Source organism: Podarcis gaigeae (genome assembly GCF_964106915.1).
Source record: "Podarcis gaigeae genome assembly, chromosome: 1".
NCBI classification, from domain to species: domain Eukaryota; kingdom Metazoa; phylum Chordata; class Lepidosauria; order Squamata; family Lacertidae; genus Podarcis; species Podarcis gaigeae.
The window spans coordinates 22,276,801-22,291,074 of record NC_139678.1 but is presented as its reverse complement, the minus strand read 5'-3'; the positions used below and the strand labels follow the sequence as shown (position 1 = coordinate 22,291,074).

Below are 14,274 nucleotides of genomic sequence, written 5' to 3'. Positions count from 1 at the left end.
GAAGGCGTCTTTATGCTGACAGGTCTGTTCAGTTCAAATTTCTCAAGATTGTTGTTTGGTCGTTTAGTCGTGTCCGACTCTTCGTGACCCCATGGACCAGAGCACGCCAGGCACTCCTGTCTTCCACTGCCTCCCGCAGTTTGGTCAAACTCATGCTGGTAGCTTTGAGAACACTATCCAACCATCTCGTCCTCTGTCATCCCCTTCTCTTTGTGCCCTCCATCTTTCCCAACATCACGATCTTTTCCGGGGAGTCTTCTCTTCTCATGAGGTGGCCAAAGTATTGGAGCCTCAGCTTCACGATCTGTCCTTCCAGTGAGCACTCAGGGCTGATTTCCTTCAGAATGGATAGGTTTGATTTTCTTGCAGTCCATGGGACTCTCAAGAGTCTCCTCCAGCACCATAATTCAAAAGCATCGATTCTTCAGCGATCAACCTTCCAGCTCTCACTTCCATACATCACTACTGGGAAAACCATAGCTTTAACTATAAAAACCTTTGTTGGCAAGGTGATGTCTCTGCTTTTTAAGATGCTATCTAGGTTTATCATTGCTTCTCAAAATTAGCTGGCCATTTAAACAATTATTTTATATTGTTTTAAGGGCATTTTATATTTTATTGGCGTTGCAGATACACTGCCTTGGGAATTTATGTGAGATGGTGGTATAGAAATACTTGTATAAATAAATAAGGCAGACTAAACAACTAAGATGCCCAGGGAATCAGAAAAAAGCTTTGATGTGGCACTGAAATGCTAATAGGTTCAGTGGCACCAGTTGTACTTCATTGGGGAGGATGTACCACAGTTAGGGTGCTGTAACGGATAAGCCTCTCTCCCTTGTTGGCGTGACGTTGGTAGAAGTACTTTAAGATCACCAACCTCTAGTCCAAGCCTTGATTCTATTAGTGGGGTAGGAGAGCTGGAAAAAGAATTCACTTCTGGCAACCAATGTGCCCTTTTGGTTTCCAACAGTACATGGGCAGAAGCGTCAAAAAAGCCTGGGACACAAATTTTCATGGCCCGCTAGCAGCTATTTACCAAAAGGTTTAGTTTGGTCAGAATTGAGTATACACTTTCAGAATTAATACTAAATACATTACTGCTGGTAAATGAGGCACAGTAGTTGCTAGAGGGCTATGAAAACTTGCGTCCCAGGATTTTCAGACTCTTCTACCCATGTACTATCCGAAACCAAAGGGGCACATTGGTTGCCAGATGTGAAATATATTGTCATTATTTTCTGCTCTCCTACCGTGTGTGTGTGTGTGTGTGTGTGTGTGTGTGTGTGTGTGTTTTACTAACTTGCTGTCTTGATGTAAATGATAGGCTCAGAGAAAAATAATAGAAACCAGTGTAAAACTAATCCATAAATGCCAGTCTCCAGCTGCACAGCTATCAGGAGCTTTATGTTCGGAATTTTAGTTTGATACTTGTGTGTTAGGAAGTCACCTCAGATATTGGGGGGGGGGGGGACCCTCAATGGGCAGGAACAGGCCTAACCCCCTCCTTCAAATTGCAGAGCAGCAAACCTGGAATTTGCTTCATGACAGCTTAATTCATCTGAATTTATGTTGTCCTAACAAGAGACTCTGAATTGCAATATAAGGTAAATCAAATAGAGAGCTGACATTCTGGCTGCTTTTCAGAGAAGAAACACAGCTAAATTCAACAATCTGGACACTTCTCACCATAGTCCAGTATGGCTTGTATAAAATAGGCTTTGATTTATTAGACAATCTATTTCCTTTCTGTCTGAGTTATTTAGTATCCCTTTCTAGACTTCAGTTTGTTTTTCTTTTCAGCTGTTTACAAGCTCAAATTTAGCTTGCAGAAAGTTTGGCTAGACAGAACTTAACGCATCACCCCAAATTACCAGAATGGGGTCCTTTTCTATATAAATGTATCTAGAACATTTGCATAAATATTTTTGTGTTATCTTTTTTTATTTCAACACCAGAACTGGCCTGATTTTATACAAAGGACACCCCCCGGGGGGGGGGGGGGGAGAAGGAGACCAAAATTATGTTATTAGCATGTAAAAGCTGCAGTGTTTCTTCTGTGACAGAACTCACTGGTGTGAAGCGCCGCCGCCACTTTTTCTGCTTTTTGTGGCAGCCATTTTGTGCTGGCACCTTCAGCACTTTTATCAACATATGAGTACCAGCACCTTATTTCTTGCCAAGAAAAGAAGAAAACACTGAACAGCTGCTGTGCAGTAATACTGCAGTGGAACAAAGGGAACGCGTTTCCCAAGTTTTGAATTACATCCTATAACATCCAAGCATTAATTAAAACAACAACAACAAGTACCTGGGCAAATAGGTGAGTTTTTAGCGCGGAACACCAAAATATAGTTGGTGCCTCCAAAGGGATATCGTTATACAAAGCAGGTGACACTGCAGATAAAAATCCTACTCCTAGTAGTTAAGAAATGCTGTTTACCTTCCCACTGCAGTGGTACCTATTTATCTACCTGCACTGGCGTGCTTTCGAATTGCTAGGTTGGCAGGAGCAGGGACAGAGCAATGGGAGTTCACCCTGTCGTGGAGATTCAAATCGCCGACCTTCTGATCAGCAAGCCAAGAGGCTCAGTGGTTTGGACCACAGCACCACCCACGTCCCATGCATTCTGAACTACGGGATAGTTCTGAACATGTTTAAGGTATTGTTATTGACTTAAAAAGGTGTAAACAGCTTGGAATAGGAGTATCTCAGAGAAAGCCTCACACCGACCCCCCAACCCCCACCTGATCATCAAAGGGGGCACTTCTGGTTGTTTGATGTCTTGTGGAAATCCATTTCCGTGTACTCTGGTTTCCGTCAGAGTGTCCTGCTGTGCCAGAAGCGGTTTAGTCATGCTGGCCACATGACCCAGAAAGCTGTCTGTGGACAAACGCCAGCTCACTCGGCCTGAAAGCAAGATGAGTGCCTTTACCTATATTCAGAATGCATCTGGGAGAAATTACATTTAAAAAGTCACCAACAAAATGTCAACAGAGAACTGACCATCCCAATGCACTAGGTCCCCCACCCCGCCCCTGAGTCTTCAAACATGCCTAAAACCAGGCAGAGGTTCTTCCCATTTTCTGTTCCCTGGTACTTCTAACTGGAGATGAGAGAAATTGAACCTGGTCTGTGATCTGTCACAGAGCTTTGGCCCCTTCACATGTGTAGACCTACAAAAGTAGTTTGTTTGTTTTTTACCCTAGGAATTGTTTATTCATGTGCAAATATACTCAGCTTTAAATGACTAGAAAATCCTTAAGTTTATTTATCAGTTGTGTTTTAATCAGGTGAGAGCCCCAAGCCATGTCTCTGCTGAAAGCTTGTTTCGGAATGAAAAAGAGAGATCAGCTCTCCCCTCCCTGCTGCTCCCAATCCTATGTAATAGGATGCATTTATTCCCAGGCAGTTATTTTGTCATTGTTGAAAGAACATCCTGTCCCCAGCACCTGTTTCTTCAGTCTCCATGAATAATGAATTTGCTGCAAATGTGTTTGTCTGCTGGTCAACACTGCTTACTATTTTCTTTAATGTACCAAAGTAGTTTTAGAAGGAGATGATCTTTCTTTCTTGCTCTGCTTCACAAGAATAAGCACTTTCTATACGGAAAATGGGAGGGATACCCTCCCTCCCCCACCGCCAACCAGTAGGCGAGAGAAAGCCATCCTTTTCAGCCAATACTCACTGAATAAGGAACTTGCCTTCTGCTTACATTCCCAAAAAATCGAAGGCTCAAATGTTTGTTTCTGTCTCCCCCACAACATGGCTGTGTTTATTCCACTGAATGTGCAAAGCTGCCAAGGCTTCTTTTGATAGGCAAGTCTTTTCAAGTGGAGTACCTCTGAATGTGACAGACTTTAAAACACCACAACCACCACACACAAACACACACACACACCTGGCTTTTTAGCCATCTGATCAAGAATGTGGCACAATATCATCTGATTCAGCCATCTGGGTTTCTTTCTGTTCAAAGGAAGAAGAAGAAGAAGAAGAAGAAGAAGAAGAAGAAGAAGAAGAAGAAGAAGAAGAAGAAGAAGAAGAAGGGCTAGATTTGGGCCACTTATCACAACTGGTTTTCAACACCAGAACATAACCCCAGGAGATGTGAAGCAGGACAGGAATATTAGATCATCCTTTTGATAATGGATGGGCAACTGTTAGTCCTCCAAAAGTTGTTCGGACAGTAATTTCTATCATCGTCAGTGCCATGCTAGCCGGGGTTCATGAGAGCTGCAGTCTATCATCTGGAGGGCCACGATCCCTATTCTTGAGGGGAAAGTGAGTAAAGAGGATTTGCCTTTGCTATATTGGAAAAGGCTCAAGCTATTTGTTACTCGGTAGGTCAAAACCTGCTGCAAACCACCATAATTGATTTTCTTCCTTCCAAAAATGGCACTTAATTATGAATCGCAATGGAGTGCTTTGAAAACCCAGCTCATATGCTTTTGGCTTCCTGCAAGATCAAAACGAGGAGGACTGAAAATGGTTGGAAATGGCTCAGATAGTGAAAATTGGTTTCAATCAAAGCCTGCCGCTATGAAAGTGTGTGCACTTAGTGACAGCGGGAAGGTATGTCTTCACCTTTTCTTTTACCTTGGGAAGGAGCTAAGAAATGAAATGCATGTAGTTCTAAGAAGCCTACACATCTACTAAAAGGCATCCCTGTAATATAACAAAATTGACCATTTAAGAAATCTGAACCTTTCTCAATATCACAGCCTTACTTCAACGCCTATTTTTCCTTTCTCCTCTACTGTATTATTTCTGGATCACAAGAAACAAGAGGGGGAAGAAGGAGAAAGGAGAAAGGGGTAAAAATAAAGAGGCATACATTTACAGAAAACAACTGCCTTGACACTATCTAGTCAGCCATCTTTTAGAGTTGTGCCTATGGAAACTTTTGGAGTTGGAAAATAAATCAGAATAAGTAGCAAATCTAAAAACAAACCAGCTTTGTTTTGGAAACAAACATGACCTTTCTTGGTCACTCAAGCCAGTAAAGACTTCGTCCCATAAAGCTTGAAAAGTTGAGAGCGTTCTCAGTTTAGAAACGTTATGAAATCAGGTTACCTGCAGCGTTGCAGACCCCGCAATCCCAGAATGTTACAGGGCTGCAAAAGTCAAGTTTTCCCTTGCAGGAAATACAGTTACAGGTAGTAAGAGGTTTTAAAAAAAACCCACACCCAAATATAATAGCATTTCCCAAACTGAGTTTGCAGGATCAGCTTTACCATGGAGTAGCTACTTCAGACAAAGTATTCTGTAGGGGTGCTATTTTACTGCTTTCTCTTTGGACCCCTTCATACAAAGAGGGAGTTATGCAGTCAAGGGACAACAGGGCTGTGCTGACATCCATGCCTACAGGTATAGACAATTACACACATCCAGCTCCCAGGGAAGCCTACACATGCAGGATTTCCCTCTGCAGATGTCCATGCCTAACATGTGGGTGTTAGGGGTGTGGCCGGTAGAGGATTGAGCCACTAGTGCAACTCAGCAATAGGGTGCACCACTTTGCCTATAGAAACCCCCTCGCCCCCAGGTTTAGTACCCTAACTTCATCTGGGGAGAAGGATATCTGGTAGAGCCCTTTACTAACTCTGCTACCTGCTTAAGACCTTGCAGAACTGCTTGCAGCCTCAGGCAAGTGTACTTGGGCTAGATGATGTAGTATAATTGGTACTCTGCTCCAAAATATATGCCAAGATCCAATTGGAAATATGAAGTGCTCCACATGCATACCCGAGAGCCTTTTAGGAGCCCATTACACTGCTGCTGACAACCACCACCACCCCGGATAAAATCCTGAATGTTGGGGAAAGGCAGCGTTTGGTATTCAATATAGTTCAGAGAGCTTACAGCCAGATGAGGAAATTGGGTAAGGGATTCTGCTTTGTCAAAGGGTCAGGGTCTCTTCGGATCACAGGCACACTTGGTTGTTAGTTCCATTATTTTGGAGAAACTGTTCCAGCGGCCTTTATTCAGGTGAACCAGCCCTAGTTATCAGAAATAAAAGGAGCCTTTAGAACAGTCAAGAAACCCGATGAGAGAGAGAAAGAGAGAGAGAGAAAGAACAGTCGTTATCAAAAATGAAGCATTCACAGAGCCTAACTTAACCAGATCCACACAAATAATAATAATAATAATAATAATAATAATAATAATAATAATAATATGTATACTCTGCCCATCAGGCTGGGTTGCCCCAGACACAAAGTCAATAATGTGCTGATCTTTGTTGAAGGAAAGGCATTGCAATTAATTTAGAAAGAGAAGTAGCTAGATATTTCTCAGTCAGCCGTGAAATATTATTATTAAAAAAAATGTTGCTCTAATCGTGCTTTCCCGAATCACTCAAATGATGAGTGGGAAAGGGAAGCATGTAAGAGAGAAGAAGAGGTCAGTTCAGGAGGCAAGAATTCTTTAATCTGTTTTCCCTTTGCATCACGAAGCAGCTCTTTCTTTCTTAGATGTAGCCCCAAAATGTAGCTTTGGATTTAATCAACAGGGTGAAAATAGCTACAGGTAGAACATGGCACTCTGGGTAATTCCATTCATCTTGTACTTGCTTTTCATGACACAATCCTAGCACAGGAGTGCTAGTTATTGATAGCCCACGGCAGTGACAGGATTATCTAAGAAAATACTCAATTCATAACTGTAATAAAGCAAGCAATCCTCTTTTGGATAACAGGGCACAACTTAACGCAGACCTCACAATCCTCTTGTGTCTACAGTGCAATAAATAAAACAGAAACAGCCGGCACTTTACTGTAACTAAATGTCTGAACAAGAGCAATTGTTTTAAGACTGTGTTCTAGAGAACTCTGAAGTTCCACAGAACTTCAGTGGCTTTTTTAAATAAGAAGGAGGGAAACAAAAGCAGGCCTCCGTTGCAAATAATTAAAAAGTTAGTCCCTTGTTGCATGTTAGTTGTGGGTGTGAAAAACCTGGGGTGTATTAGTTTAATATCTGTTTGGTAGAAGGTCGTTTTGTTTTTCAAGAGATGTCAGGCAAGAATCTTAAATTGTACCCGATACTATTATGTAAAAGAACTGAGTAATACCCCTGGAGTTACAAGGGTTTAGCTCTTTAATCAGGCAGCACAATTCTTTAGATCGTGTTTTGGCAGGAGAAAAAGAATTCTTGTGGCAGCATGTCCCCAAAGTAGCAGCATTCCAAAGCTTAAGTATAATCTCCCACTTGATCAATTTTGGCCGTAGAGTGGACTGAACCCTACCACACTTTCGTAAGATCATTATACAAGAAATGTTTACCATAAAGGGTATTTTTCCTCCTCATTTTTTTTGTTGCTGTTAAAAAATTTGTAAGAGGAAGAGGTGAGATCATGATTGGTCAGTCACCTCAAGGAGCAGATACTGAGGGGCAGCAAGCAGACAGAGCTCTGTGTGTCACAAGACCTGCACCCCCTAAGCTACCCTGCTGCCCTCAGATTCAACTGTTAGTCTGGTTGGCTTTTGTAAATGTAATGGAGGGAGACGCCATCTTGTCCTTTGCCTCAGGCAGCAAGATGTCTTGGACTGGCCTTGGTGGCCATACTTGGCCAACGTTCATTATAATGCAACACACACATTTTCAATTTAAGTAATCTTATACATCATCTTTTTCAGGGCCAAAGGAGCTGTCAGAGCAGTTCACAGTTAAAACAATAAAAAACAACTATTTAAATAAAAACATATAATACATTTAAACCACCCAATATAACATAGATCGGGGTGGCCAACTCCCAAGGGACTGCGATCCACTCACAGAGTACAAAACTGGGGTTCAGGTCAAAGTTGTTAAGCTTTTTTTAGGAAGTCGCATTCTTTGAAGGTGCAGGGCTAAAATGTTCAGCTTTTTTTAGGGCAGCCAAACTTGTTGAGCTTCTTTGAGGGGAACCAGTGATCTACCAGTGATCTACCCAGGCATCCAGTGATCTACCAGTTGGACGTGCCTGACATAGATGAAAACAGCAAGAGTTAAAACACTGTAGACCAACAGCCCCATTCAGTTACACGAAGTTTGAAATTTATGGTCTGTCTGAACACAACCAGAGAGGGAGTCACATGTATATTCCATGAAAGGGACCTGTCTCTTGGGCTCATCAACCACATGGAACTTACTGGCAGGCTAGATCCTGCTTCATCAGACACATTATAAATGGGCTTTGGCCCATGAAAGCTTATGGTACAATACACATATTAGTCTTTAAGATACAACACGCTGTCCTACTTCCATTAAAAAGAACCTTTCAGGAGGATTGCAATCTGTTAATCTCTAGAATAAAATCTACTTACAAATTCATTTTATAAGCATAGTCAACCTTGAACAGATTTTCAGGTAAACACAGATCATAAAACCTTCCTTTAGTAGAGATACTGGAACAGAATCCTGCCTGCCTGCAAGCTGCACACTTTCTTACAGTACCTTTATGCAAATACCTTAATATGTATTCAATTTCCTGCCCCAAAGGCATGCACTTTATTTAGGAAGTTCAATAAGTTCATTTGCATAGCTAGCAACACAGCCTCATTGAACAGCAAAGATAAAATTAGTGTAATGGGACAAGATGACATACTTCAAAGAAAACTGCTACTGCACTGAGCACGAAAAAGCTCATATTCCTAAATCAGCTACATGTACAAGACAAAAAATAAAAATGAAATGGAATATGTCAACTCAAGCAGCACTAACCTCAGCAGATTCATCACTTCATGCTTCATTCACCTCTAACCAATCATTCAACCCTTTCTAATAACTCTCGTCTTGAGAAAAACATACATAGTAATTCAAACAATTAACACCACCAGCATACTTGAAAGATCTGTATGCTGTAAAGATTCAACTGTAAAGATCCCCTCCACACTTCTGTAGCCAAACAGGTAAACTTCACCCCATTTTGCAAAACCATGCAATAAATATGTAGGTAGCAGCTCAAAATCATGGAACAGCAATTAATCTATTAAAATGTGAAATGCTTTCCTTAAATTTTTTTTAAAAGTGTAAAGGTTGACACACTCTGAGCATCTATAAAATTTGAGAATAGCCCCTTAAAGATACAATATTTTCCAGCACTGAAGGTTCAATGAGCAACTCCACAAAGCTAGATAAGATGCTTCTGCAATATTACTCAAGGTCCTAATTATTTGCTACCGAAATCTCTTCATCTGCCCCAAATAAGAAGTGCCTGCTGTTCTCATAGTGGCCATCCAGTGGCCGGTTGAGTTCACTTTGTAACTGAGCAATCTGATTGGCAGAGATGTACTGCTGTCATCCTTCTACCCAGTGCTATTTTTCTAGAAAAAGAGGTTCTGGAACTCACCATGAACACCTCCCTTGCTCTCTAAGAATGGCAATGGCGCCCACCTGAGAGGTGCCAGAACTGAGTTCTGGTGAGTTCCAGCTGAAAAAAAGCCCTACTTCTACCCTTCCTCCTCAGACCTGCTCTGCATGGTTTACTTCAGGATAGAGGTCTCTGGTGCCATGTCATACCAAATGTGGTAGTAACAGAACCTGTATTAAGATAGCTAGTATAAATAAGGGTTGGAGCTGTGTAGGAAACAGACAGAATAAAGCAAATAATATAGCAATATTTTTTTACTGGTGACATGCGAAGACAATCACTGTCTTAAGTTGTAAATAGACAAAAAAAAAGTCCAGTGTGGCTTGATAGATCCAGATATGAATGATGAGCAGTTAGATTTGTCAGTATTGAACTTAGCCATCAATGAATGCAGACTATGTTTCCAACCAGGTATCAATCCCAGCCCCCACCTTCACACTCAAATACCCAGTGAAAAATGCTAGGGACTTACCTTGCATGTAGGTCTCTATTTGCCTAATAAGCTCGTAAGACTTCGATCTGTCCAGCAGGGTCCTGATAGCAGGAAGGGGGTCCAAAATTATGGTTTCAGGGTGAGCATCAATATACTCCTATGGGAATGAAGAAATATGGCACAAAATGTTACATATGAAGGTAAATGATTTGCTGGAATCTAGATGAATGATGGGAATAAGAGTGCCACAACAGAGGACACTAAAAGTTCAGCTTACCAAACACTGACAATTCTAAATTTCATGTTTCACACCAATTTATCTTGCTGTTCTGAAAACAGCAATTGTTTAGGTAAGAGAAGCTAGGACTGCCAGCCACAAACCAAAATTGGAGGGTCGAGGTCTATAGCACCTCTTGCTTTGTGTATTTAAAAATATACATTAAGTGTAAAAAATATTTTTCCTTGAAACGTTGGCCAAACTGTCCCATGTGCTGAACACCAACAGATCAGAGTGATCAGAAATACAAACACGCAAACCACATATGGCCATTATCAAGGGGCATTCAAGGCACCGTAATGACCCATTGCCTTGTAGGGTCTGGCTGAGGAGTCAAATGAGGGTGGGGTGCAGCCTACATACTTGGGAGAAGAACCGCCAGTATTTTATGAAGGGCACTCCTGGCCAGAGGATACAGTGGAACAGACTCCCTCGGGAGGTGATGGACTCTCCTTCATTGGAGGTTTTAAAGCAGAGGTTGGTCGGTCATTTGTCATGGATGTTTTGGATTTCTCAATTCCATTGAGAAAAATGGAGAAACACGCCTCGGAAGCCGTTCAACTTCTGAGGCACGTTCGAAATGGAAGCATTCACTTCTGGGTTTTCGGCATTTGGGTTCTGAATCATTCGGCTTCCAAGATGCTCGAAAACTGAAGTTGCAAAGTGCTTGAGCAGCCTATCAACAGATAAATCAATCAATAAATTAATCAATAAATTTGCAGCGAAGAAGAAGAAGAAGAAGAAGCCTATCAATGGCTAATAGAGTTCACAGAAGTGTCTGGCTGGTCACTATGGGAAGCAAGAATGTGGACTAGATGGGCTTTTGGTATGACCCAGCATAGCTCTTCTTAAGTCAATGTCATCTGTATAGCTGAATAGAATTGCTATGGCACTTAAGAGATTTATTACTGTTGGCATGGGTTTAGAAGGCTCTTCCAAATTGTGAGGGACCACACCACAGCTGCTAAAATCAGTCTGATGTCTGAGCTTAAAGGCATACAGCGAGTCCTGCTGAGCCCACACTTCAGCGATGGATGCCTGTAGGCCTTTGGATGTTGCTGCACTCAAACCCCCATAAGCTCTAGCCAAAACAACCAATGACAAGGGAGGGTGGGAGTTAGTACAGCCACATCTTCTCCATCCCTGTTCTACCTGAAGCTTTATAGGATACAGGAAGTGAGGCTAATCTTAGGCTCAACAGGGTTTCCAGTATATTACATCCTACGATAATCATTAATCCAGAACCACAGTGTTCAGCAAAGTCACAACCCACACTAAGAAAGAAAAAAAGGAAACACACTTATTTTCCTGTGTATACTAGGGAAACAAAAATAAAGTCTATGAAAATGCTTAAAAACACTAGATTCCGCTGCGCAGACAACTATGCATCCCAATCATCTCTCATTGATTAAGGTGTCAGACTAATGGTCTCTTGATCTCGAAATTAAGCCAGTCTTCTCCGATGATCCTAAAACTTCAACTTTCTCAGTTGTTCTGCCTGCCTTAACAAACATTTTCACCACTTCATCTGCCTGTTTTATCCAACATACCAATCATATTACATGCACCTCCGTATAAAACTTATGAAAGGGCTGTGTTCTTGGGTTAAGATCAGCCTGACCCAGATGCTGTAGGTGTGTCCCTCTGCCTTTATCTTCTACACACAAGCCAAACCAAAAGGAACACAGACCTAGATTGCCCTTTGTTTGGATTTCAAGACCGTTGTTTAGTAAGACATACAGTATAAGACATATGAGCGAGCCTATCGGCATGCCAAAAAACAACAACAACAAAGAATTTTTCATTGCCATTCTAAGAGAAAGAGGGAGGTGCTCATGGCGAGTTCTGGCACCTCTTTTTCTAGAAACAATACCCATAATGGCTTTCCCACAGGGTCTCCTCCTCCTGCTGCAATCCAGCTTGAAAGAAGCATTCTATTGTAGTGTACCAAATGGGATGCTATGTGCACTTGGTTGTGGTGTGGGTGTGCATGTGTGTGATACCCACAACAGTTTCCCCAGTTTGCAAGCAACCCCTCATAAGATATTCTATTTGGCTTTTGTTTAAACTCCTTTAAAAAATACATATTATTGGTATTGATTTGTCATTTAAACAAAGTATTTAAAAAAAACCCAAAAAAACTTTTCAAGAATTATTATTTGTGATGCACTGGCCCTGGGCACAAAACCAGCTATCCATGTGAATCTTGTCTGAATTATTTTTGCATTTAATTCTTTTGCTGAGATATCAAAGAGCCACAAAAGAGCCCATGGTAACTAGACTTTACAGAAGCACAGCCTGAGATGTAGTGACGACATCTTGCAATTTTCCGAAAGGTTGCTTAGTCTTAATTTAAGTCCTAGCTTTCCTTTACTATCCATAAAGGGCCGATAAAAAACTCTCCATCTCCAGAGTAACCCCCCTAATTGCCTAAGTGGAGGAGTTATAACAAGAGCAAGTACTCCAACAGGAACTGAAGTCTGGAAAACAGACTTAATTCATCAAATCCCTAGATGGGGCTCATACCACAGAAACGCAAGGAGAGAGGAAAACCAACTGCTCCTGGCAAAAGCAGTAGGTGAGAGTCAAACAAAAGGACGAGACTCTCAGCATCACCTCTCCTTCCAAATTCCAAAATAGTAGGCTTAAAATGTTTAGTTGTAAACAAACCAACTTCTAGATGTACACTAAAGCTAATGAAACTATCTTTTCAACAGGATGATTTCAAGAAACCAGCTAGGCAGACACTAGCTTTTAGCCTTCAATTCCTTATGGAAATGACCTGCAACAGAGATAGTTCCAAAGAATATTGTACAATTCCAATTTCAGCTATTAAAAAATAAGAGGAAAGGACCTGTTGTGCTACTAGGAACAAGCTTTCTTTAACAACCTTCTTTTTACATATGGGGAGAAAGGCACAAGATATACAGCCATCTCGGGATTCTGGCAATTTTGCTATAAATGAGGAGCTGTGTGACCATGTCACTGAGAGAAATATGTAGCTTTTCTTTTTTTTAAATTAAAAAAGCAGCAAGGAAATGCCCCTTTGAGCAACAGCAAAATAAAATGGCTATATTAAGGCATTACTTATTTTTAGCTTGACCTTGAATTCCTCCAACTCTATATCTCTCCTTCTCTTAGGCCTACAGAGTAAAGGCTGGTTCAGAATACGGACCACCTTATGCAGCTAGCTAAATGCTACATCCCTTGGGAGAACGGCTCAAGTTATTTTCGCATGGGGAATGAAGATTATATAGAGCAACGGTAATCCTACTGCGAATGGGAGTTCACTTATGGGCTGGCTGGCACAAACAGAGGGCATTTCTGCTCATTTTAGAGCAAAGGCTACAGCACTCTTCAAACCTGAGACATCTCATTTGATGAAAAATGTTAAAATGGGTGCCCGTTTCTGATCTACCAGTGATCTGGTAGTGAAATAAAAAAATAGGCATGGATTTAACGACGAACTCCACTCATGGGATGCTGCTGCCAGAAGAAAGGGTGATGGCGAATATTTTTTCCAGTTCCTCCTTCCTCTTGAACATCCTTTGAAAAGCTGCTTCAGAGAACTGGGATGCTCTCTGGAAAGATGTAGGAAATAGTCCAAGGAGGAAGAGAGGGAATGGCAAAAGTACCCCCTCCCTTCCCACAGTGGAAGCCTCTGCTGGGTCTCAGTCCCTTCCACAAACAGAGGGAGCCCTTCAGTTTATTAACGATTGGAACAAATTTATGACTTACATTGAAGGGAACTATAAGAACATAAAAACTACAGCAGGACTGATATAGATCTTACGATGTGTAAACCATTATAATTATTAACTGCAAGAGAAATAAATTACTCATATTAAGAAGCCTGAAACAGGGAGGGATGGAAGTCAATAGGTGTACAAAGGAACGATTTAAGTATCTAAAGATATAAAGAGATAAATGAGAAGACAAAGAATTGTAATGGGAAATGGTCGCTATTTTTCTGTTATGCTCAGAAATTTACTTAATTTTCTTTTTGTGTTTTGGGGGTTTTATGTAATGATTGTAACTGTTTTTTTGTTTTTTGTTTTTCTTTTTGGTTATTTAAGAGAAAATTAATAAAAAGAATTTGAAAAAAAACAAACAAACAGAGGGAGCCCTTCTGTGAGTGGCAAGGACTCTGGATTGTCTCTTGAAAACAGCATAAAATGGACTTCATTCTATGGTGCCACTGTTCCCAAGCT

General features: G+C 41.2%; 1 protein-coding gene across 2 annotated transcripts in view; it reads right to left on the bottom strand.

Moving 5' to 3' along the window:
* ITPK1 (inositol-tetrakisphosphate 1-kinase) overlaps positions 1–14,274 on the bottom strand; it is a 121,255-nt gene that overhangs the window by 22,460 nt on the left and 84,521 nt on the right. For both annotated transcript variants that reach the window (XM_083737035.1, XM_083737036.1), the window contains one exon: positions 9,826–9,943. In XM_083737035.1, coding sequence (XP_083593161.1) covers positions 9,826–9,943 — 118 coding nt within the window. The remainder of the gene's footprint in view (positions 1–9,825; positions 9,944–14,274) is intronic.